A 26,864-nucleotide genomic window follows, 5' to 3' on the forward strand; every position below is an offset into this window, starting at 1 on the left:
ACAGCGGTCAACAAAGGCCTCAGGAGCCCGCGGGGACCTTAACCCCTTTAGTGTGGGCGTCGGCCGCACTACCTCCCTGGTGCGGGTCACGACCAGTGGCCGACACCAGGGAGGGGGTTTGAATTTTTTTTTTTTTTTTTTAGCCCTGGGAGACATGGAAGAGGTTCTGTGTCTCCCCCCGCCCGCCCCTTTGTGACGTCGACGTCACAGTGTTGTTTTCCCCATCGAAGTCCGATGGGGAAAATGGCCCCAAACGGCCTTCCCCACGTTCGGGAAGGCCTCGTATGAAAGGGGAGACTCTCCTTCCTGAACGCGTTTCCTGGCCCTCGATCGCAGCACAGCTGCGATTGAGGGCCAGGAAACACCACTAGACGCCAGGGATTTCACTTGGGGGGGGGGGCGAAGGGAGTGTGGGCTGTCGTCCCCCTAGGAAAACACCCCCCCCCCCGGGGGCCATATTTTAAAAGTTCGATCACGCCACCCCCAGGGGGCTAATTGTTTTTTTTTTTTTAAATAACAAAATTGACAGGGGGTCACCCGTAGGCAGGGCGACCCCCAGTGGGGCCATATTTTTAGATTTCAATGTTGGGGCACGCAAGTGAGGTAACATTTTATCGGGAGACTTGGGGGAACACAGAATAGCACAACAAATGTTATTGCCCCTTGTCTTTCTCTATATTTTTTCCTGCCAAATGTAAGACAGTGTGTAAAAAAGACGTCTATTTGAGAAATGGCCTGTAATTCACATGCTAGTATGGGCACCCCGGAATTCAGAGATGGGCAAATAACCACTGCTGCTCAATACCTTATCTTATGCCCATTTTGGAAATACAAATGTTTTCTTGATACCTATTTTTCACTCTTTATATTTCAGCAAATGAATTGCTGTATACCCGGTATAGAATGAAAACCCATTGCAAGGTGCAGCTCATTTATTGGCTCTGGGTACCTAGGGATCTTGATGAACCTACAAGCCCTATATATCCCTGCAACCAGAAGAGTCCAGCACACGTAACGGTATACTGCTTGAAAAAAAACTGACATTGCAGGAAAAAGTTGCAGAGTAAAACACTGAGAAAAATGGCTGTTTTTTTCAGCTCAATTTCAATATTTGTTTTTTTCAGCTGTTATTTTCTGTAGGAAAACCTTGTAGGATCTACACAAATGACACCTTGCTGAATTCAGAGTTTTGTCTACTTTTCATAAACACTTAGCTTTCCGGGATCAAGTGTTGGTTTCACACCCATTCCTGTCACTAACTGGAAGGAGGATGAAAGCACCAAAAATAGTAAAAATGAAGTATGTCCCAGTAAAATGCCAAAATTGTGTTAAAAATGTCGTTTTCTGATTCAACTCTGCCTGTTCCGAAAGCTGGGAAGATGGTGATTTTAGCACCGCAAACCCTTTGTTGATGCCATTTTCAGGGTAAAAACCACAAGCCTTCTTCAGCAGCCCTTTTTTCCAATTTTTTTTTTAAAAAAACTAAATTTTAGGTGTACTTTCGCTAATTTCTTGGTCTCCTCCAGGGGAACCCAGAAACTCTGGGTACCTTTAGAATCCCTAGGATGTTGGAAAAAAAGGACGCAAATTTGGTGTGGATAGCTTATGTGCACAAAAAGTTATGAAGGCCTAAGCGCAAACTACCCCAAAGAGCCAAAAAAGGGCTCAGCACTGGGGGGGTGGGGGGGAAGGCCCAGCAGCTAAGAGGTTAAGAGGTTAATCCCCTCCGGCTCCGTGAGGACTTTGTTTTATTTATTAGAACATTCTCCCGTCTAGTGGCAGAATGTCTTAATAGCCTTATAGCCCTTCGTAGCTGGGCCATACCAGCAATTAAAGGCCCGCTCCCTTGTTAAAGGCCAGAGCTGATGCTGGAGCAGACCTTTAATGGCCGGTACTGCAGGCTGTAAGGCTATATTACATTTGAGAAACGAATGACAAATCTATAAGCATATATTGCAAACATGAAAAGCCAATACTGTTTATATAAATGAATTACCTTTTGAAACATCAAATACATTATGCAGTGTGCACAAAAACTACACTTACCATACAAACAGATAAATGAATGATTTGTGTAAACTCATATGTGCGCAATAGCCAGACCAAAGTAGCTTTACCATCATAGACTAATCATTTCAGCGTACCTACCCAACATCACAGGGTGTTCTTCGTGATGCCAAAATAATAAAGTCAGTGAGTTTTTTGTCAGTGCTGCTAGGGGGGGTGATCACATGGTATATCATATCATCTTCATCGACTTGCTGTAGAAGCTCACATTTTCTAAACAACAACAAAATGAAAATATTTTAATTGTTGGCTTCTAGATAATCTTGTAGTATAATAACTCAGTTACGATTCTATGTATGATTCACAAAACAAATATGCATCTCATAGGTCAATGAAGCATAACATCATCTTTTACACAAATGGTCCAACCTAGCATGCAGTACTGATCCCAAGCTGTGCTGGGCATTGACACAGCAAAGGAATGGGCAAGTCAGCATAATTTAATTATTTGACTGGAGTCTTCACATTCTAAACGTCTGGGAGAAGAGCCCCAACAATAACAAGCATTTGCAATGCAATCTGTCTTTCATATTTCAAACAAGTTAATTGTCATCTTTTGACAAAGGCGCTCACGAGCAAACATTAAAAAAAATGAGTAGAAACTGAGAATAGACGACTTAACAAAATAAAATAAAGTTAGCTTTAAAAAATAAAACTTTGCAATTGAGTTTGTTCTGCTACGCACGTTTTTGCCAGTCACAAGCCTTCTCTTTCCAGGGCACTGGAAGTTAAAAAAAAAAAATAGTACCTCGATCACCTCGGGAGCAGCGGACGGGCACTAATTAAGTTGAAATTAATTAGTGCTTGATCGCGCTCCACAGAGAGGAACGCTAATGATGCCAGACATGCTTTGACAAATTATGTTGCTGTAAAGAAGAGTGCCACGCAAACCAACAAATGGCAAGCAACAGGGGGTTCCAAGCCCTTTACTGAACACAACAGCGTCTCGCTTTTGAGACACATGAGCAAGCGCATGCACTAGCAGGCTTGACCCTAAAAAGGACAAAGCTGTGGTATAACAATTTGGGTTATGTTTCAAGTAAGCTGGTTAGGAAGACAGTTCAGGCTCAATTATGTATCTACAATAGAAATTGCATGATGGTATCTACTTAAAGGGCACAAACGGCTACCCGACAAGGGTGTCCTAGCGGCTAAGAATTGTGATAGCCACTGGGAACGAAAATTCACAGATATGTGTTAATAACTTACCGTGAGGACATAAATCTATATGTGCCTTAACAAGTTCTCATATGTTGGTTTTGATTTCGTTCTCATACTTGCTTGAAACTCACTAATCCCCTAACATAATTGCACATTTACATCTATTTTAAACAAACTTCCACTTAATCATCTTGTATTGTACATTGCACATTTCAGCCCAACTGTCCTAGTCATGGTAGTCTTGTTCCGAAATTGGCAAAACGAAGTGGGGATTGCAGAAAATAGCAGAATTAGCTTTTATTCAAGAAACTTCTAACAGTCTTCCAAGGTCATCTCACATTCGTCTGAGAAGTGGTGCCTGGCACCTGCTCAGTAGTGCTTCTCTGTACATTTCTGGCTTTTGATCAATACTTCTAACAACAGATTCCTCGCCTTTTGAGCCAATTACAAAGCTGTAACCCCCACCCCAAAAGTTGCATGGTCTAGGGAGCGGTCTTTTCACCGGGAAGTCCTGCAGGACTGGTCAGGCAAAATGACCCTCCTTGCGGACTTAGGGATCAATACCACAATGCCTGGAATGGACAGATGCTCTTGTAGCAGCACTGAACCCCTCTACCCAGGACTGCAGTGGCAGCATTTGCCCTGGTGGAGTAAGCTTGAAGGTCCTCAGGAGACTCATTGTGGGCACAGCACAGTTTAATGCAAAGGTCAACCCACCTCATTAAAGTCAGTGTCTGGACTGCATTTTCTTTTTTTTTTTCTAACCAGCTATTCAGACAAAGTTGACCATCCACCCATTGAACATTAATTCTGTCAATATAGAAACTAACGGCCTGCCTAGGATCCAATCGGTGTAGCCTTTATCCCTCATTATAGGGATGCTGTGGAAAGAAGGTCAGAGGGAGCATACTGGACTGTCCCTCATAAAAAGTTATCATAACTTCCAGAAGAAGGGTCCAAAGCATTAACCTGTCAGGGGAAAAGGTGTTACATAGCAAGAGAACAGCTAACACCTGCAATTCACTGATGTGATGTGCAGAAGTGATGACAGTAAGATAAACCATCTTAAAGGTATCAATGGCATATGCTCAAACAGCACACATATCAAAAAGGTAAAGACAATGGATGGCTTGAATAAAGAGGGCTGATCAGACAAACCACGAAAGGCAGAAAGGTCAGTTAAGTAACCTTTAACTTTAGAGGTGGGTGAATCAAAAAATTAACAGGAGGAGCCAAGCCAGAGCAGAGCCAAGGGTCTGGCTAGGCTCTAAGAGCCTGTGCACGAATAGAGCCTGGAAAATATTTGGTATGTAAATCATGCAACAAACATTAAGGTAATATGATAAGGTGGTTGCACAATAAAAAAAAAAAGTGTATTCCTTAAACATGCAGGCCCATTTCACGTTAGTACTTCAGATTGAGAAGTGTTTATTAAAAGCAAGAGTTTTACACCATAACCTGGAAACATTCCTGTCCTTATCCTTGATGACAATGCTATTAGAGTAAAAAGAAGCAGGCCAGCTGGCATGTGTGGTCTAGGTTCTTATTAAAGATGGAGCAACATTATAAGCTATTAAACACAAGAGAGGAATTTGTATAGCACTTCCTTAACTCATGTATTTGAAGGTGCTCGCGTATGCGATAGTGAAAAAAAAGGAGGATGGATCAAATAAAGTATTTTCCTAGGATCACACAACTTGGTCAAGCTGGGAAGCCAGGGCTGATCCCAGATTTTCCAGTTTTAGGCTGCAATTGAGCCTCTAGTTTCTCTTTCTGACATCAAACGTTAATGGTAGAAAAACAAAAGGTAGAAAAATACTTTATTAGTTTATAAAAACCATAAACATACATATACAAAATACAATTACAGTTATCAATTATCCTAAAAAGTGTGCAAATGGTAAAATGTAAACAGAAAATAAAAAGAGGTCCTCAAAATTAAAATGAAGGAAACCCAAATACAATTCTGGACACAAACATAACGTATTATTTTAAGAGAGCATAATCACAACCATCCCTATGAGGACGTATAGCATTCTGTTATCTTAAGGTGCATTCAAGAATAACAAAACCCTTACATTGCCGATACCTAATGTCTACAGGATGGATTCTGAAGTTATGTGACTGAGCAATTCCCTTATTTGTCTAAAGGGTGTTGGAAGAGCTTGCTGGAGCTTCCCGGGCAGAAAATATTCTCAGAAACTGGATTATTCTGATATTTAGCTTTTCGTTACTTGGGTCGAGAGCTGTCATGATAGCCGACCTACAGGACCGAACTCCTAGGATGTTAAATTCTCTTCTCAGTAATTCCCTTCTCTGATTTCCCATAGCTGGGCAAACGCAGACCACATGGATTAGGGTCTCCCTAGTTTGATGACACAGTCTACAGGCCTGTGGATGCATCCCTGCCTCTCTTTTCCATTTCGGTAGGAAATCAAGATTTGGTAGATCTCCCAACCTCATCTGTATGAGGGTCTGCTTAGTTTTTCGTGCTAATGAGGAGGACATGATAGGAGATTCCTTATCCAATGCATATGAATTTAGGACCAACTATCCATGAGATTGATTCGATAGAGCCTCCATGTCTTCTAACCGGCTTAAGATTTTGGCTGATTTGTTAACTCCTTTTCTAAAAGTGGATGCCGGTAATGAGCTGCCCCACAGATCACCCAGCTCCTGTCGTGCTATGCTGTTTTCCCAGTAGTACTTAAAAAATTTATTGACCCTGTCAAGATTGATTTCCTGCCAGACTATATTTGCAAGCTAAATGTAATTTGTAACAGCCATTGACAAATGCTGCCGGTCTTGCCAATGATTGCTTTGTTAGCGAAAACTCTAGTCTGACTTGGGCTGGGGAGGCCGAGCTAGGAAGTTGGAAGACTTGTTTATACGATTTCACAAATAAGTTATCTAGTATAGCCACCTCCGCCCCCCTCATTATTACTGTCCCATATGTAAGGGTCGGAAGTAATTGTGCTCTCATAACCATGGTCATTGGTTTAGGGCCACCCAAGGATGGAATCTGCCAAGTTACCAAAGGCCCGGTTTAAGGTGTGTGCCTAATCCCTTATTACTTCTTTGTGGGCTGCAAATGTGCCTTTAGAGTCAATCCTGACCCCGAGGTATGTGTATGCTACTACTTCCTCAATATGCTGGCCACTCAAATACCACTTTCGACGTATGGTACGTTTACGATTAAGGGGGATTATTTTGGATTTCTTATAGTTTATTTCTAAATCATTAGCCAACGCATATCCTCCTAAATAATTCAAAGGTTTCTGTAAACCTATTCTGGAATTACTAAGCAGCAGCAGGTCATCAGCATAAAGTAGGTTGGATATTTGGCGACCCTTTAAACTTGGTGGGTGGGATGGCTGCTTGTCCAGTGCTGGAGATAGATCTGGTATGTACAAATTGAAAAGGAGCGGGCCTGTTACACAGCCCTGTTTCAGACAAACAGTGGTTTTGATAGGCCTGGATAGATAAGAGCCATCTCCCAATTTGATTTTAACCCAAGTGTTAGAATAGAGCATAATAATGGCATTTAATAGATTCCCCGGCATCCCCCACTGCTGTAGTTTTATCTATAATTTATCTCTGGGGACACAGTCAAATGCATCTTTAAAATCCACAAAGCACAATTAAAGGGGTGTCCCTGTAGCCTTTGCTCTATTGATTATTGAGCCCTTCCAGATGTCTGGGGCAAGGCCTGTTGCTGAATGTAGTTGAAAATTATGGTAAAGAAAGCCGCCCATCTTGATGTGCGCTGTTTAAAATATGGCCTGTGTAGGCCGTTGGGGCCAGGAGCACAGTCTGGGCATGTTTTTTTCTATTATCTTAGTTATTTCAAGAGAACTAAAGGTAATAGGCTCCTCAGGCTCCCTATTATCCGCAGTCATCTCCCGTTGGGCTGGGCTGGAGATATTTCTTTAAAATGAGATTTCAAGTATCCCACCCATATCTCCTCTGTGATGTTTGCGTTGTTTGCGGCGCTGGGGCCTTTCTCAATGTTGTTAATCAACCGACTAGAGTTTGCCAGTGTTGATGCATAATGTAATTTTGCCCATAGTGTTTCCTGCTTAGATCATTTAAAAAGCCAGATGCCCCTCTTTAATAGTTTATTTTCTTTCCGTAGAGTTTTTAAAATTAATTTGTCAGTTGCATATTTCTGTAATTGTCTCTGAAGCCTCTTCACTCCCGATTTCCTCAGTCGTATTGCCCTTGGCAAGAGTATAATCTATCTATGCCCCAGGTATGACCCCCTAAACCTGCCCCTCCCTGGAGATTGCTTAATGAGATTTTCTGTGAAGGACTCCAATATGGCAGCTACCCTTGATGGGTAATTAGCAATATTTTCCAGTATCCCACCAGCTTCCTCTGCTTGGGCTACGACCGAATATGAGCTCCATTTTAGTTGCTTTAGGTTTTCAGAATAGAGTTCCCATTAAGGAGGTTTGTTTCTTCCTGGATAGGCACTTGGCTCCGGATTGTAATTATTTGTGGATTATGGTCACTTTCTGAATGGTCTTGAATTCTAAAATCCCTCACAAGTTTGAATAGGGGGCATTTACCAGGGTGTAATCTAAGTATGAGACAACCTTTTCCGTAGCTCTTGTCAAGACGGGGGGGGGGGGGGGGGGGGACTGACGGTAGCCACCCATTTGGTGCAAAGAGACCTGCTAACTCACAGCTCTTAATTAGCTTAGTACCAACTTTGTCTTTCTTTATCCAGAGTGGTAAATTTTGAATGGGCAGTGGAACCGCTAATTGTACATGGTCCTCAGTTTGCATGTGGAATAGATTAAGATTAAAATCTCTGGAGACAAGCCAGTAGGCAGGATTATACACATTTTTTTAGTTGGAGCAGATGTTTTAACAGAATATTGGCTTCCAAATTTTTCTTTTTGGTATTAAAGTACACAGTAATCAGGATCAAAGGATCATGATTATTTTTTGCCCAATTATCCAGGCGAACCTACAGTGCGGGCTGATCTCCCATCTGTCCTCCGGACTATTTCGCCCCAAGCTTAGAGTTAATATAAATTGACAGACCTCCTATTGCCCTTCCAAACGTATTATGTTTCACTGCAGGTTTATAAAACTCCTCATAGCCAATTAGGGTATGATTCGTAAGTGCCCATGTTTCTTGCAGCATTATGATACCAAAGGAGCTCAAGAATTCGATAATCTCGGCATCTTTCAGCTTCGACTGAAGACCCCCTATATTCCATGAGCAGACACTTAATGATCCTTGCGTCAGAGGTGTTTGTTGAGCTGTCATTCAGGCTTTTCGAGATAATCTGGGGGTAGCACTGTTGGAAGCTGTTGGGTTCTTATGTCGAGTCCTCTGTGCGAGTCTTCCATGCATTCTGGAATTCCTGCACAAGACTCGACATAAGAGAACGGGGCTGGAGAGCGGTTGGGACGGTGTCGGTCGTTCTTTGTAAGCCGCCCTGCATATTTATTGGAATAAACTTACTTTGAAAGTACAGACGCTTCATTTGGCGACGAGGGAGCTGCAGGACAGTTTGCGCCCACGCGTGCGCTTCTTCTGTGTTCGACGCCGTGCCGGTTTTTCTTCTGGCACCAGTTTGAACGGACGACCCCTGTTCTGGACTTGGCGGTTCCGGATTTCATGGTGCGGTTGTGCACTGCTGACCCCAGCGTTGCTTCTGTGTCACTGCCTGATTTTGAGGCAGATCCTTCGAGGAGCTGTACGTTGGTGGCGCGTGTTAATCTACACGTGCGCGCTTCATGTTGCGTCACTGCCCTGCACTTGAAGTGTTTCCTAGCAACTGGGACACTCCTGCGCTTGAAGTGTTTCCTAGCAACTGGGACGCTCCGTCCTCGTGTACGTGCATCTTCTAATTGGTCTCGTCAGCAACTGGAACACTTTCACTTTGGTTCCTCCTGTAGATCGGAAAGAGTGGAATTTCTTTTCCTCAACGATCAAACTGTGTTTTCAAGACTTTTCTTCAGTGGTGATACGCTCATCTTATGCTAGCGTATCTTCTGCAGTTTTCATATTCTTCATAATTCTTACACCATTTCAACGGTGATACGCACACCCTTTTTGCATGTCATCTTTCCAGTAACAATTTTTAACTTTACCATTATCATATTAGTGGGAACTTATAACTAACTTGTTACCATGCAGCATTCCATCCTTCCTCCCCCTTTGTTTTCTCCTGATCCAGTCTCATCAGAGGCAGATTGGGATTCATGGAAGGAAGGTTTTGAAGCTTATCTTGATGCTCTCGATGGTGACTACTTTACTCACAAAAAAAAGTTTGCTGTGTTACGTCATTGTTTAGGTCCAGAAGGTCGCAAAATTTTAAAACACATTCCCCAAGTATGTGTTCCTTTGCCTGTGGGTGAAGGGGATGGAGGTATTGATGAATATGCTTCTGCTATTAAGTCACTGGATTCTAGATTTAAAGCATGTAAAAATGTTATAATGGAAAGGCACAGATTTTACAAAAGAGGACAGATTCCTGGGGAACCAGTAGCGAGTTTTGTGGGTGCTTTAAGAATGTTAGCTGTTTCATGTGATTATAAGGCGTGTGAGGATGAAATGATAAGGGATCAACTCGTTGAGAAGACTAATAACAAAAAGGTACAGGAAACTCCCTTGTCTACTCCAAATTTAACGTTAGAAAAGGCGGTAGAGATAGCAACTAGAATTGAAAGTACTACCATGTTCATGCAACAGATTAACACAGCCAGTGAGAAGGATTCTTTTCAGAAAATAGCAATGATCAAACAGAAGTCTAACAAATCTCACGTGAATGTCAAAGATGAAACATCAGTTAAGAAGGAGAACTTTAAGAAAACTGAATGCTTTAGATGTGGTAGTTCCTCTCATTTAGGCAATGTAAGCAGTTGTCTGGCCGTAGGAAAGAGATGTGCCAAGTGTTCTAAGATCGGACATTTTGCAAGGGTGTGCAAATCTGGATCAAGGGATAAGATTTCAAGGGATAAGATTTTTAGGTTACATAGTGACAATGGGGGTTGGTTAGATCCATCTACCAGTGAGGAGGACGAAATTCTTACTATTTCTGGTGGTTCTAAAATTGGCAGTGATAGCCGCCACAGTGTATTTTTTAATAAATTCAAGAGGCCTACCTGTAAATTGTCAATCATTGGATATGAAATAGTTGTAGTGGCTAATTCAGGTTCACCCTACACACTTGTGAGTGAGAAGGTATGGAAGAAATATTTTGACCATATTGAGCTTCAGAAGTCTCATATTAGGCCAGTGGGATATGGTGGAAAACCAGTGGAAGTATTGGGGGAGTATGAGGTTGAATTGAATTTTCAAGGTAATTTAGCTAAAGGAGTGGTGTATGTAGCTAAAGATGATGCCTGTTTGTTGGGGTGGGAGGATCAAAAGAAGTTAGGTATTTTATTGGACCCCAATAACCCCGATCAAGTAATCTTAAGCAAAAATTATAACCGCATGTTGTCTGTGGGATCTATCTGGCTTGATGCTTTTCCGGATGTTTTCAAGGATGGTATTGGTATGTTTAAAAACTTTGGGCACAAGATTAAGTTGAAGGAGAATGCTATTCCCAAGGTTCACAGGGTACGCAGAGTACCATTAGCACTGAGAGCAGAGTTGAAAAGAGAGTTGGACAGATTGTGTGATCAACACATAATTGAAAAGGTGGACGCGTCTGATTGGGTGGCTCCCATTGTGATTGCCCGTAAAGCCAACGGATCCATTCGCATGTGTGTGGATTTGCGCAATCTTAATGCGCAAATTTGGGTGGATTGTCATCCTTTGCCCAACATTGCTGAAATGCTATCTACACTTGGTAACGCTTGCGTGTTCAGTTTATTAGACATGACATCAGCGTAACATCAAATCAATTTGCATCCCGAGTCAAGGCAATTGACAGCCTTTATTACGCCTGAAGAGTTGTTTCAATTTAGACGCATGCCATTTGGATTAGCTTCCGCAGTGTTACAAAGAGTGGTAGATAGTTTATTCGGAAATATGGATGGTGTTATGGCCCTCCAAGATGACATTCTAGTCTTTGGCAAGGATCAAGATCAGCATGATGAAAGGATGAGACAAGTATTATCTACGCTGGGTGAGAGAGGGATTGTTCTCAGTGCAGACAAATTAAGTTTAGTACGTCATCAACTGACTACCTAGGTTATAAAATATCAGAACGAGGCGTGGAACCGAAGGAGAGTTTGGTCAAAGCTTTTGAAGATTTCCAATTTCCCTGTAATAAGGATCAAATTAGATCCTTTATGTGTCTCATTGAGTTTTACGCCAGATTCATTCCCAATTGTGCCAGTAAAACGTATAATATCAGGTCTCTCTTAAAAAAAAAAATGTTAAATTTGACTGGTGTCATGAATGTGAGCAGGAATTTGCAGCTATCAAAAAAGAAGTTGTTTTGGCCATTCCGTTGAAGGCCTTCGACACCAAAGATGAAATTGTAATCATGACTGATGCTAGTCAACTGGGTCTGGGAGCGGTTACAGTGGATGAATGGCAAGGATGAAGCGATTGCTTTTGCCTCACCCAGTCTAAGAGGTGCGGATGCTACATATTCGACAATAGAAAGAGAGGCTCTCGCGTGTTGGTGGGGAATTGTCCATTTCAAGCCTTATCTGTGGGGTGTGCATTTTACTGTCAGGTTGGACCATAAACCTTTGGTGCAATTATTTTCCACTTCAGGTGCGCACCGCGCCACTCCTAGAATAGACAAGTGGCAGTATAGATTGCAAATGTACGACTTTCATGTGGAATATGTGCGAGGTGCAAAGAATGTTCTAGCTGATTGCCTTTCCCGTCTTCCTCATACTAGCGTACTTGGTAAGGAGGAGACAAATGAGGATGATGTTCTAGTATGCTCATTGGAGTGTCAATTGGAAGGTGCGGTGACTGAAGATGAATGGAGGGAAGCATGTGATAGGGATAAACAAATGAAGGAAGTTATGGGAGGCATATCACAAGGATGGTCGGTTTGCAAATCTATACATTGTGAAGGGTACAAACACATTTTTGAGGAGTTGTCTGTTGTGAATAATATGTTGATGCGTACGGGAACTATGGTTGTTCCTGTGGGATTGAGGTATAAAATATTAACATTGAGACATGAAGGTCACATTGGTATACGGGCCATGAAGAGGAGATTAAGGGAAATTGTTTGGTGGCCGGGGTTGGACAGAGATGTGGAACACTTTGTGAGAGATTGTTTGCCCTGTGCTATTAGTGACAAGTCTCAGGTCACTCTTCCTTCTCCTGTTGAGGCAATTGAATACCCGTGAAAGCTTGGAGCAAGACTGCTGTGGATTTGATTGGTCCCGTTAATTTGCTGAATGGACAGGTGGAATATGGTATAGTATTAATTGATTTCTATAGTCGTTGGCCTGAGTTCAAGTTGGTGAAAGTTCCTACTGCTCATAAAGTCATTGAGTTTTTGGAATCCGTTTTTGACAGAGAAGGTATTCCCAATGAGATACTTACAGATAACGGGAGTCAATTCACATCTGCCCAGTTTTCGGATTTCCTGAGACACTTTGGAATTAAGCATGTTAAAACATCCCATTATCATCCTAGGAGTAATGGTCTTGTTGAACGTTTAAACAGGGCGATTAAGGAAAGCATACAACTGGCTAAGATCGGAGGTTTGAATTGCAAGGAAGAGTTGAGGAAGCTATTGTGGGCGGTGCAAACTACACCCAATGCAGATACGGGTGTGTCCCCTTTTATGTTATTGAGAGGAAGAGTTCCTGCAACCAAGTTGACAAGAAAATGGATGGGTAAAGTTGAAATTGAAAAGGGTTTGATTGAGAAGGTGAGTGAAAAGAGGTTAACTGCTCAGGACAAATATAAGGGGCGTCCAAGGACGACTGTTTGTGTTAAGGAGGGTGCTTATGTCAAAATTAAAAGTGCTCGTATTATTCAGAAGGGTGAATCTAAATTTTCGAGCCCAAGGAAAGTCGTCAAAATTTGCAAAAATGCCGTTATGTTGGAGGATGGCAATTGGTTGAACAAGGAGAGGTTGTCCTTGGCTCACGAGGTGGAATTAAAGAAAAGGACATGGGATGAGTCCACCAAGGTGGAGCAAGAAATGAAGGACATTCGGGGAAAGAATTCTCTTCGTGGTGTGAAAGTGTTGGACAAGGAGTCGGTGGACCCCTCCAAGGAAGTGTATGAGAAGAACAACGTGAGGAGAACGGCTTCGTCTAGAAACAGGATGCTTCCCAGAAGATTTCATATTTTTGTGCTTTAGAATAGTTGTTGTAATGTTTTTTTTGTGTTTAGCTTTGATTTTAGTTTTGTAAAATTTCATGTGTTAAGAGGGAGGATGTGTTGGGTTCTTATGTTGAGTCCTCCGTGCGAGTCTTCCATGCATTCTGGAATTCCTGCACGAGACTCAACATAAGAAAACGGGGCTGGAAAGCGGTTGGGACGGTGTCTGTGGTGGTCGTTCTTTGTAAGCTGTCCTGCATATTTATTGGAATAAACTTACTTTGAAAGCACAGACGCTTCAGAAGCCAAGACCAGTTGTCTTGTAAATCGCCATATCTCCTGGGTTGTCTAGCTATTATCCTTCTCCGGCCCTCTTCTTCCCTTATTTCTATTTGTAAATCTAGTGGAAGTACCGCACCTTGTCCTGGCAGGTCTTGGTCAGGTTCTCCAGCCTGGGGCTTCCCGGTTGATCCTCGCAGAACAGACCAGGTGGCTGTTTTTTGCCTGGTCATGTGGCTTCTCTGCAGTAACGGGTGCGGGTATCTTTCTTCTAAATAGTAGCATATTTCAATTCCCCAGTCTTTGAGGATGCTTCTTTTCTCTATAATTTGCATTGGTAGTTCCGGAGATGCAAATATCACAACAGATGGGTCTGTATACTGGCTGTTCTGCGCTTGAATGAATTTTATGGCGGTGCTGTCATCAGAACTCCCTGGTTCCAGGTCCGGGAGTGCCTTTATTAATTTGAGAATAGTGGAGCGATTTAGCACATCTTGGATTTATATTCTGGAATCCATAGTACCTGCAAGCCTTGATCCAGCAAGGCCTGATTTGAGCTGTCTGCCAAGTTGGACTGTGCTATTGTAATCTTCGCTGTATCTGCCCCTAGATGGTGGTTCCATACTGTCGCATCTGCCCCCTCTACTTTAGTTGTCACTTCTGCTGGCACACCGGGGGTGGGCCTCAGCTCAACCTGAGTAGGTACAAAGGGCGGCAATAGGATAGTTACTTGCTGGTCCTTGGAGAGCCCAGCCATACCCTCTGACTCTGGCCCTTTCAATGCCGGGTCAGGGGGCAAAAGCCCCTCATGGTCTAATGTCCAGGGCTGTGTTGTATGTGGGGGGCTTGTTGTCCCCACATCCCCCTCCTGCACTATATGAGGTGGAATTTCGGTATTGACTGTGAAGGCCACCTGGGTATTCTTTCTGCCCTTGCCCGCTTCCTCTCTATCTTAGTCAATCGGTGGCAGGGCTACCCTTCCAGATCTGTGGGTTCTATCATTTGGGATGTGTGTTCCAGAGCACTTCCTATTTCCCTGATTGTGTTCCCGTCTGAGTTACTTATCCTCATGGCTGATGTTATTTGCGGGCTATTCTGGTTCTCCTCCGAGGGTGTTGGCGGTTTGGGAGTTAAGGACAATGGCAATGGGGTCTCCATATCCATGCTTTCTTATTTACTTGAAAGGCGAATTTCCTTCATAATATCTTTAAAGATTACTGGCAATTGACCAATGCGATCTACTACCTCCTTATAAGAGCAAATGGTGAAGTCCTTAAGTTGTTTTTTTTGTGTGTCCTTGTTATTAGTGAGTTTAATTCTTCTAGTTTACCATCAATTCCTGCGACAAAAACTGCCATGGTTTTTAACAGATCTACCTGGATGTTAATTTTGTGGGACTGTAATTGCAGTGCTGTTACTGTTGTCTACATCCGGTTCAAAATTGTCGCCCATATATCCGTTGTGGGCGCCAGGATGGCAGTGGGCTCGTTCGAGTCAGTTCTTTGGGATGCCCAAAGGGCTTGAGTAATCTGAGTGGATCGCCATGCGCCCCTAGCTTCTTCTGGTGCCCTTAAAGCTGGCTCCTCCTGAGCTGCATTTTTCGGACTGATGATAGAAAAATTGTAGTATTTAGTTCTAAAGCACCTTTGGTGGGGGGCTGTTGCCCCTCTCTCCCCACGCCCTGCGGGGTGTTATCCTCATCACCCGGTAAGTTGGTTAGGCTATCCTGCCGGGAGAGGCAGGATGCTGTTTGGACTGGTTTCTCCACACCAGAGGGTATGTAGGGGAGCAATCTTTGAGTCTTAGTGTCTTTTGAGTCCATGGGGCTAGCCCTTATGGTTCTGACTTCCAAAATGCTGATGGTGGGAGATAGTGGTGGGGGGGAGGGGGGTGGATAGTTTTCTTTGTCTTCTGGGCCCCTTCTCTGGTCGAGGGCCTGATTCTCAGTCAATATTAAGGGGGGGAGAGAGTTTGATACTTAGTAATCCTGTTTGTTGTCCGAAAATAGTCTGATATTTTACGCGGCTTAGCTGGAGCTGGGGAGGCCCTCCCCCCGGACTGGAGGCTAGTGGTCTCATTGAATGGCTTGGCTATAGCCTCTGCCGTTACAAAGTCCTGTATTGACGAGGGCTCAGTAAGCGAGGTGGGGGGGCTCTGAGGACTCGAGAAAGGGGTTTCCTGGGAGACCTTGCAGGATAGACTCTGTTGTCTACTCTTGCTCTCCTTTTGTTTGCATTCTGGCAGGCAGTAGTTCCTCCTTCCTCTTTCTCTTGTTTATAAGTGAGGTCCTGCCTCGTATTCTGCCAGATCTCATCTCTGCTAACCGCAGTTAGGGCAAATGTGGGCAGTATGGCAAATAGAAGCAATGTGGTAACAGATGGTTTCTCGGTTAAGCTGGCTTATTGTGGGGCAGAGTTGGTAGGTGGCCAGGCGACTTAGATAGTCTAGCAGAGCTAAGATTGGTTGGTTGCTTAGTTGTTTGATACTTGATTGCTTGCTTGCTTGCTTGTTTACTTGTTTACTTTATGAAGATGTGAAAAACCGAGGAAAGGGATGTGAGTAGGGATGAGCAGGGGCAAGCGGGTCCCTCCAGCCAGCCCCAGAAGCCGCACCCAACCTAGCCGGGCCGCTTCCGCGGGGAGGCGGGGCACACACGCAGCAGTGGAGACTAAACCCACTGCGCTCGCCACACACAGTCACACACCCCCTTACTGTATGCTCCAAGGCCACCACTGGTCCAATTATTGTCTGCTGTCCTTTGTATACGGTCCACCGGCCAGTGTTGTCCCAGTCTCCTTCCCTCCTTGGACACTCCGCTGATGCACTTCATACTCCGTAGGCTGGGCAGCAGGTAGCAGGAGGGCGGGCAGGCAGGCAGGGAGCAGATGGGCAGGCAGCAGATGGGCAGGCAGGCATGTAGAGGGGGGCAGGCCACCGCTCACTCCACTGCGCACACTGTCTCTCAGCCGCCCCACTGCTCCCCCGAGTGCTGTAGAGAGACGACCGAGCAGGATTGACGACAGGGTAGGCACACCGGAGCAGCTGGCAGGTGTGCCTAGACCGCGGATGAAGCAGCAGGTGGGTCGCAGCTGGGCCGCGGGCCGGGCAAGCCCTCCTCTGCCCACAGCACCACTCCTGCACTCCCGCAACCCCGCACCCACTCCTATTCCCGCAGCAGGGCTCTGCAACCGCAGCTAGAGGCCGCGGGGTCGAAGGCCAAAGAAAGTGGCTGAAGAAAGTGGTGTCGGGTCAGAACGAGGGGGTACTGGCAACTGCAGACCCCTCCATGCCCCTCCAGGTCCGATGACCAACGGCACCCAGCCGGCAGCACGGGCCGCGATCCCACTGCTCCTCCGCTTCACGTTTCCGCATCGTCTCTCCGCACGCCAACCCGGAACCGGAAGAGGATTGAGTAAATCTCCTTCCTAGGTTGCAAAGGCATCAAACGTTAATGCTTGCCCTTTATTCTCAGGGGATGAGCTGAGAGTGTGGGTGACACTCAGAATTCACATGTTTTACTTGGCAGTTTTACATAGTGCATACTTGCCCAAGGAGATATGAGAGCTTTACAACAGACACAAACTATGTTACACCTTTTATTTTTCGTCACAGGGGGACTGGAAATCACAGGATACTAAGCTGAGGCCGAGAATTGAATCTGGTTCCCCATGTTACATGGTCTATAAGTATAGCCATTAGGCCACTTCAATTCCTGTGACAGCCCAGCTCGGTTTGGACCGAAGTTTCTAAGAGGACCTGGAGCTGAGCCAGTGCTAAGTATCACGCTTGAGCCTGGGTCAAGCATTCAGTGGCTCACCCACCTGTACTTAACTGTGCCCAGAGAAAAGGCTTGCTGAGTCAGACACAAACATTAGACAGCTTGGCTTGAAGAGGACCAGCCTATCTGTCCTCACACCTGGTAACAAACTTAGACGATCATCCACAGTAAATAGACTTTGATGATGGCCAACGGGCAGCAAAAAAATCAGATCCACCACCACTGGCGGAAGACAAAGCCACTTTGTTGTTCCTGCTAAATCTCCACACATTGAGGTGTAGATTGTGGAGGTTGAGGTTCAGAACTCCTCCTTTCTGGTGGAACAGCATATGCTCCTGAAGAAGACAAGCATAAATGTTCAGATCCAGCAAGCTGGCATACTGAGCAGCCAGAGCCCAAACCGAGATTATCAAGATGAGCCTCCTCATCATCGGCCTGAATGTGTGGAACATGTTTGAGCCTTGGACGGCATTAAAGTGGCTTTCAACCAACAGAACTAGCATGAAAGCAAGGCAACAGTAGGGGAATCCACCCAAACCACAGGCTTCATTTTAGTTATAATGTAGCATGACACAGGCCAATAGCTTGCTGCTGAAGTTGGCTCTGGATCAGACATTGGAACTGGGATAGAGTTTGGAACTGGTGCCTCTGGAGCTGAAGCAGAGGTGTGACCTGGCAGCAGTGGGGACCCAGACTAAAGCCGGATAAGGTCGCATGGCACCAGGGGTGGACTGCTTGCATAAGTTCAATGGTGACCTAAATGGGGCCATGGGGCTTGAAGACATGTCAGATGGATTCAGAGCCATTAAAAACAATTCCTTAAAAAAACCTAATGATGGCCTGGAAAAATTCAAGGCACATTGGCTCTCAGAATCCTGTCTGAATTGGATTATGCCTCCATAGTTGAATCTTTCGACTGCTCACTGAGTGACTTCTCCCTGAAGTAGAAGCAGCGGGACAGAGTAAACTGCCACTTGGACTTTTGGTACTTGCACAGGGACACTTCTATCGACTTTGTCTTAGAGTTACTCTAGGATGGTGATCCGAATGATGAACAGACCTTCATCTTTGAAAGGGATTGGTCTTGCTTGGCATCACACTCCCCAATGGCCACTGAAACCAAGCCACCAAAGACAGGCTGGGAGACTCCTTTTTGGGGAACACAGGGCAGCAAAGAGCTACTGAGCCTGGTTGTATGATGGAACCACACATGCTGGAACAACACATACCTTCACAACGCGGCTGGAACCATGACCGCGTCATTTCAACGCATGCATTTACCACGCATGCCTTTACAACAAATTTCATTGTAAAAGCATGCCTAGTAAAGGCAGGAGTGGAAACGCATGCATAACAGCATGTGTTGTTCTGTCATTACACCCCCACCTGCACTGAGGCCCAAAACTACCCACACCCCTAACACCTAAACTACCAGAACCCCCACCCGCCCTGAGCCCAAATAAAAAAATCTATCCAAACCCCGCCCCTATGAACTAAAGTACCATGACCCCCCACTGCCCTGAGCCGCACCCCTTGCCCCATAAAACTAAACTACCCCGGCACCTGCCCTGAGCCCTAAAAAAAAAAAAAATGATCCCCACCCCTGCACCCAAAAAAGTAAACTACCCTGTTTCCCCACCCGCCCTGAGCCCTAAAAAAAAAAACTACCCTAACCGACCACCCCAAAAAACTAAACTACCCCGACACCCCCACCCGTCCTGAGCCCTAAAACCTTCCCCTCACTAATAAGTAAACTACCCCCAAACTCTCTAAGCCCTAAAAAAAAAATATCCCGACCCCTTCCACCCATGCCTCTAAAAACTAAAGTATCCCGACACCCCCACCCACCCTAAGCCCTAAATCGACACCCACCACTAAAAACTAGCCCCCAACCCTGCCCCAAGCGCACTTACCTCACCATGTCCTCTGCCCATCCTCCATCCTCCTCCCGCCCTTCCTTAAACCTTCTCCCACCCCTTTAAAAATAAACTATCCCACCCCCACACGAAGCCCTAAATTAAAAAAATACCCAAACACCCCATTCCTGCCTCTAAACCCCCCCCCACCCTAAGCACTTTCAAAAAATACCCAAACTCCCTGCCCCGTCCCTTAAAAAAATTGCCCGCCCCGATCACCACAACCACCCCAATCCCTTAATCCACCCACCACCCCTGCCCCACCCCCACTTACCTCCCCGAATCCTCCATGTCCTCTCCTGAATAACGCATGTTTTTTTTCTGTGCCTTAACCACGCATATGCGTAGGTCAGCACATGCGTGCTTAAAGCACAGAAAAAGCCATGTGTGGTTACTCTTGCGTGGGAAACGTCTGTGTCCTTAAGGACACGTTGTTAAGGATGTTTCCCACTGGGCCTAAACCCTGGAGGTTCTGGTTAACTGTCTCTGTTGTACTGGGTGCTTCCTACTTTAGCTCTTAAATTAGGCCATGTATTACTCCTTCACCAGAAGACCCTATGTGCTAGCGATGGAAAGCTCAGAGCTCACAAATCCTACAACACAATTAATAAATGCCCAGCCCAGTATTTTTTCTTAAACAAAGAAAAGTACTTTAACACACACCAGAAGGAAATATTCCATATTATTATGATAAAATGCCCTTGGGAGCTATCAGGCAGTGCTGCACCTCTATCTGCTGTCTCCTTCGATCCTCCCCTTTGCCTCTGACAAAGCTTGGTTACTCTTAGGTCTAGGTCGTTTCCCCTCCTTAGCCTCCTTGGGGGAAGAGGTATTAGTGAGACTATGATACAGGTGAAGTTGTCATTCTGGAAGTTGGTGCATTCAGTATTTACTGCTCAGTCTCAGTTTTAAGTCTTACTACGCATGGTGGTTCAACCCCTGTTGATTCCATGCACTTGGCTGGCTCTCTCTGTCCAGTACTCTCACACCCTTTCTCCTAGGAGCTGACAACTTCATTTGTGCACCCTGCTATATCCACTAGGCCCACATTCCACAGTGTGCAGAGTAGGAGTGAAGTTGGGATTTTAAGTTGTAGTCCCGATCAGACTTCCTATGGAAGTTGCAGCACTCAGGGCCCCTGGCAAAGGTCGCAGGTACCACTTCTTTTGCCTATAGATGATGTAGGTAGATGTAGCCTTGCAGGGGCCTGAAGAGCCGGCAATGCATAGACCAGTTACTCCGATTTGACCATGCACAGGCCAGTTAGTATGGGAAGACGTGCCATACACTCTGGGAAGTAACTCTGGTTACTCTGGGAAGATGCGGTCGTGCACAGGCCACTTAATTCTGACACTCAATCACAGCCCTGACCGGGGCTCAGCATACTTTGTGGTTCCCGGCAGGAATCAAAGAGGAAAGACTGCAGGCCCACAGACATCAGAATCCACAGATGATTCTTGGTCCTTTTCTTTAGGGTGTCACGGCAGACACCTTGGACACGCTGTCACCCTGGACAGACACTCTACTTGCAAGATTGCCAGGCTCATTCTCTCTCTCAGCATGCATGCAGGTTTTAAAGCGCTTCAGGTTAGATACACAGCTCTTTCAGCAAGTGATCCTGGCATAGGTGATGTCCTCTTTCAGAAGATGCTTGTCAGGCAGACACCAGCTCTGGTTACACCGCACTCCTCTGAGTACTCTTTGGAGATCTCCATTCCTTGGCTCAAAAGGATTTGCAGCTTAAACAAGACACAATGCATTGAGGTACCACTTTTTCACACAAAAATTAGACGGGAGATGTGTATCCACTGACTGCAGGTTTAGAACCAGTTTAAGGAGTTTCAAAAACATGATACACTACCTATCAAACAATCAATCAGGATTTATAAAGCGCTGCAAATCAACAGTGAGGGTCTGAAGGCTAGTTGCTTTGCAGTACTCTGTTCTTTCTAACAACCCAGTCCTGAGTCCTTTTATGAAATATTAAAGAGGTGCTGCATTCCTAAGGTGCAGAGCAAGGTCGTTCCAGGCTTTCGCCATCAGGTGAGAGAAGGAGCGTCCTTCGCAGTTGGATCGGCAGATCCAGGTGGTGTCTGCTAGGAAGAGGGAGGCAGATCAAAGGTGTTTGGGTCAGTTGGTGTAAGGTAATTTGTTTGTTAATGCATGCTGGTCCTTCTTTGTGCAAGGCTTTGTTTGTGTGGGTCAGCATCTTGTACTGGCATCTCTTCTGGACCAGGAGCCAGTGTAGCTTCTGAGGTGCAGTGTGATGTGAGTCCGTCTGGGGAGGTCAAGGATGATCCTTGCTGCTTAGTTTTGATTTGTCTGTAATCTCTTCAGGAGACATACAGTGAGTCCTACATGAAGAGTGTTACCGTAGTCCCGCCTGCTGGTGATGACAGCTGGAGTGACAATCCTTCTGCCATTGATTGGGAGCCATCTGAAGATCTTACAGGGCATGCACAGGGTGTGGAAGCAGGTGAACGAGACTGCATTTACTGATAACTTGCTGTCCATGATGATGCCAAGGTTGTGGGTGTAGTCTGTAAGGGTGGGGGAATGGCAGAGTTTAGAAGATCACCAAGTGTCATTCCATGGTTACGTGTTGTTCCCAAAGATGGAAACTTCAGTCTTGTCTGTGTTGAGCTTGAGACAGTTGTCTTTCATCCAGTCAGCAAAGGTTCACCATACATATGTGGAAGTTGGTTCTGGTGGTGGAAGGGGTCTTCTGACAGAAAGAGGATGATCTGGGAGTCATCGGCATTTCAGATAATGTTGACTACGTGCGATCTGGTGGTCATGTACATGTAAAAGAGGCTGGGGCTGAAGGACGGTCCTTGTGGGATGTCGCAGATGATCTTCTTGGGTTCCAAGGTGAATGGTGGGAGATGGATTCTCTGGGTTTTTTCAGTGTGGTATGAGGTGATCCATTTGCGGGCATCTCCCTGGATTCCGATTTGGTGGCGTCTGTTGACCAAGATGTAGTGGGAGATGGTGTCGTAGGCGTCTGACCGCTCTAGGAGGATGAGGGCTGCTTTTTCTCTGTGGTCTAGGAAGGACCAGGTGTCATCCATGGCTATGATCAGGGCAATCTAGATGCTGTGGTTGGCTCGGAATCCAGATTGAGAGGGGTCCAGGAGGTTGTAGTGTTGCAAGTGTTTGGTGAGTTGTTGGTTAATTGCCTTTTCAAGAACCTTGGCCGGAAACGGAAGCAGGGAGATGGGCAGGTAGTTTTTCGGATCTCCTGTGTCAGTGGATGACTTCTTCAGCAGGGGCCTCACTTTAGCGTATTTCCAGTATTCAAGGAAGGAGGCTGTGATGATGGAGGCATTTAGGACTTTCTTGAGCTCGTCACCATTCGTCTTGCTACCGAGGTTGAAGATGAGGTGGGGACATGAGTGCTCCTGAGTTTACAAGTGATCACGAGTGTACGAGTGTCCAGTGTTTTATGTGCTAAAACCACAACAGGGACAGTGGCCAACTATCTGTCCAATGTCTGTCAAAGAGAGCACACTTGGTGCACCCCTTCAAATCACAGGACAACACCATGCCCTTACAAATTGAAAAGGGATGAACCTAAGCCTCTGAACACATGCCAAATTAGCGTGGCACCAGGTCCAAAATCAAAAACCAGAATACCAGATAAATGCAGTTGGGCACTCAGGGAAGAGAAGCACTACTGTACAGCATGAATTGGCATTTCCGTCCTAATGCTGTCTGGGTCTCTGATCGGCTTCCTACTGGATCGCTGATCGGCTTCCTACTGGCACTGCACGGCTTAAATATTGTGGTCTTAGGCAATAACAGCCCTGTACACAGTCACAAAAATACATTTTGAAAAAGGTTGATAAAACCTGCTGATAGCAGAACTGTGGATCAGAGTCAAAGGACATGGTAAAAGATGAACTAATGTCAATGTGCAAGGGTTCCGCCCATATGCATATTCATGACCTCACCTACAGAGGTGGGACAGAATTGAGATGGAGTCTTGTGGCGCCACCTGCCAGTGCACATGAGATATTGCAGAAAGTTTTCTGAATCAAGACTGGTGCCTAGGTGATTTAAAGAGTGAGGAATTTATGGCTAGAAGTACCCTTTAGAAATGACTGCTCATGCTCCAGAAAGTTAAAATGAGGGCCTATGTCTTATACATTTCCAAATATCCTTCCCTTCAATGTGAGAAACAAAGACTCTACAATTAATAACATAAGGAAAAGAGTAGGATTGTGCAAGAGAAAGGCATCCACCTAGACAACCTGACAGCATTGAGAACACTAACGACTCCCATTAGTACCACTATAAACTCCTAACTCAAATTATTTCAGTACAATTGTAAAGCAGACTTTGTAGAATTAACAACCACATATAAATTGGACACACAAAAGGCTTCACACGTATGACAAAAAAGTGGAATGCCAACATTGAGTACAATTTCCTCATCCTCTTTTATCTTTTACTCCGCAAACGTTATAACAGGAGATCAAAGGGTTGGATTAGAGATCCGAGGAACATTGATACATCCTGTGGAGATAAACAGAAAATTGGCAAACACTTACAGGGAGTTAGGCCTGGACAGCAGACTGTGAGCCCTTTTATTTAATAAATAAGTTAGCACATATCAACTCTTTCCAATGATGCTCCTGTTTGGTGTTCGTCATCTGGTGCATCACTCTAGTAGGCACCACAAATCCTTTACTAACAGGGAATTCTTCACCCTTGGTAAAATCATATAATGCAAGTATCACGATTACGTTGATGTTCAGGAAAAGTTCTTCAACAGAGTCTGTCCACTTCCTTTTGTGAAAAGAAAATCCCGATTTTCCACCCAGCGTACCCTAAGCAGGCCCTTTTCACAGTAACTACTGGTCTTTTTTTTCCTTTCTCAGCAGCGTTCCGATATGTACCATGAAAGTTAACTGCCTCCCCTCCTTTTTCCCCACTGTCAGGCTTTGTGTGATACACGTTTTGGTGATTTTACTGTTTATTGCTAGTTTTGGTAAGTCCTCGTAACCTTTCCTGCAACTGCTTTAGGTCATGACCCCAAAATTCAGATCGGGGCATCCGGGGACTCAGCGCCTCTCTCTCTCTGAGGTTGCTGGGTCTTGCACAGAAGAGCACGATGCAGATTCCTGGATTCCAACTGTCCCTTTTCACTGATGGGCCTTTGAGGTATTCCTTTCAGTTTCTTTCACGCCTCAGACAACACTATGATCTCCTCTCGTCTGCATCTCCTTCCAACCACCTCCTTCTATTCCTCACTGCTCGTCTCCTCAGGTGTTCTGCAATCATTTTTGTCATTCTGGCTTGTTCTGCTTCACTCCTGCACCTCTTCTGTGGGTCTTCTTGCACTCTGCTCCTTCTTTTCCTTTTATCTGTCACTTGATTTTTGCTCCGCTCCTTCACTTCCCCCTTCTTTTCATCACTGTATTCGCTCAATAAGGAGTTACTGCCTTCTAAATAGGATGGGCTGATTCACTTCCGACTGAGTCTAGGAGTGGTTTCCAGGTTTTCTGCATGGCCCACCCATTCAAGCAAATGATCATCAGGCTCTGTGCCTGACCCGGAAAAAATAGGAGTTTCACAAGGACTCAACAGTTCCGCGATCTATGACTTTGTGACAGGTGACCTGCCACACACCCATTTACTACAGTAGGAGGTCATGGATCTCACAGCCAAGTACAATGAAAACATGACAGAACTGATGTGCGTGACTATCCCACAAACACTAAAAACGCAAAAAAACTAAATATCAGCACATTAGAACTCATAGATGTAAACAAGGAAAGGAAAACTGTCCTACTGTACAAACAACATATTGTTAAAGCAACATGTGGAAACATAAAAAGGAGAAAGATCAAGCAAAAACCCACCTGAAAAAGATTTGAGGCTGTGAAACAATCCGCTCTCCTTAGAACTTGCTCACCATGCCATTTCAGTTTGGACCCAGCCACGTACAAATCAGTCTTGACCTTGCTCCAAAAAGCACAGTCCAGTCCAAACTGCTATTATGTGATAGCGTCAGTTTCTCATGCATGATGAGAACTAATGATTTACTTTTCTGTGTTTGATCACATAAAAAATAACCAAAGTTCACACAAGCGTCACAACTAACCAACAAGGGGTTCTCCGGGGTTATAGTCTCTCTTCTATCCTATTCAACATTGACTTGCAGTGTTAAGCCTTAATTTTATGAGTTTTGAACATCTCATATAGTTTACATGGAAAGTATATGACACACAGCTAGTGATATCTAAATATTATCTCCCAAGGATGGTATATTAATTGCGAATGTGCTTGAGGACACCCAAACCTGATGGGGCTCCACCACCCAAAACCTAACCCTATGACAGACAGGTGTGTCCTGTTATCACACACCGATTGCCTGTCCTGATTCAAACATTGCCCAATTCACTTACTTTATTAAACTGTACCTTTGCCTCTAGCCAACCTTAGAACCATAGACCTGCGTCCATGCACAGGCCAGTAAAGTTGGACAACATTTCACATTTGCTGTAGTGGCGCCCCTTATACGTTAGGATTATATTTAGATTAGCATGAATCACTGCCATGTATTTGGGAACCAACAACTACCTTGCACAAAAATGTTCTATTTCTGGCACAGAATACTATTGTGGGAGCATTGTCATTGAAATACCAGCCGGCAATAAGACAAAAAACATTGGCAAAGCCAACAGGCCTGGCTTATGAAAGTACTATCTAAGTTAATGACTGCCAGAGAAATGAAATACACCATAAATTACCTAAGTATCTAAGACAGCTTAATAGTTTTACAATGCCACATAAGTGCCCTTGAAAGGTCCACCTCAGGCAGCTGGACAAATAATAAAAAAATGATCACAGCTGTATGGAGGACAAGCACTTTTTTGTGGAAGCACACAGCTTTTGCCCAATGGAAACGTACTCCGGGCTCCCAACATGTGGGATGAACCACACCCCTCTCTAGAAATGCTCACGTATTGTCTGGCGAGAGCTGCGCTGTCAAACCAGACCATAAAAACTCTAAATCAATCCTTTTTAGGATGTGATCCCAGAGTGAGGGCCTCCATGCAAACAGACATCAGGATAATCTCATCCTACGAGGCTTTTAAAAAACTAAAAATCCTGCTTTCCTTTGCCTCTTTCCATCTTCTCTCCTTGTAACAGATTCCAACATGAGTTCCTTAATTGAAAATCTTACTCCTTACATTTGCTACTCACCGTTCATATCCTACACAGCCTGTGTGGTCGTTACATAGCAGTATACTTTACTGGACACTGTACTACACGTTTTTATAGTATATATCAAACATCATATTTTTTCCGAAACAGGCCGCTACTCCATCACTCGCTATATGTTGTCTGTGATATATAAACTTGCTAATAAATACATGTAAAACCCATGACGCAATAGAAGTTGCACAGAAGTAATTCTCAGTCTGGGAGTTTCGTT

At 44.8% G+C, this 26,864-nt stretch overlaps 1 protein-coding gene across 2 annotated transcripts in view; it reads right to left on the reverse strand.

The window, feature by feature from the left end:
• ACOT11 (acyl-CoA thioesterase 11) overlaps positions 1-26,864 on the reverse strand; it is a 409,284-nt gene that overhangs the window by 22,412 nt on the left and 360,008 nt on the right. For both annotated transcript variants that reach the window (XM_069232622.1, XM_069232623.1), the window contains exon 14: positions 2,149-2,280. In XM_069232622.1, the coding sequence (XP_069088723.1) occupies positions 2,149-2,280 (132 nt within the window). The remainder of the gene's footprint in view (positions 1-2,148; positions 2,281-26,864) is intronic.

The sequence above is a fragment of the Pleurodeles waltl genome, chromosome 4_2 (assembly GCF_031143425.1).
Source record: "Pleurodeles waltl isolate 20211129_DDA chromosome 4_2, aPleWal1.hap1.20221129, whole genome shotgun sequence".
NCBI classification, from domain to species: Eukaryota; Metazoa; Chordata; class Amphibia; order Caudata; family Salamandridae; genus Pleurodeles; species Pleurodeles waltl.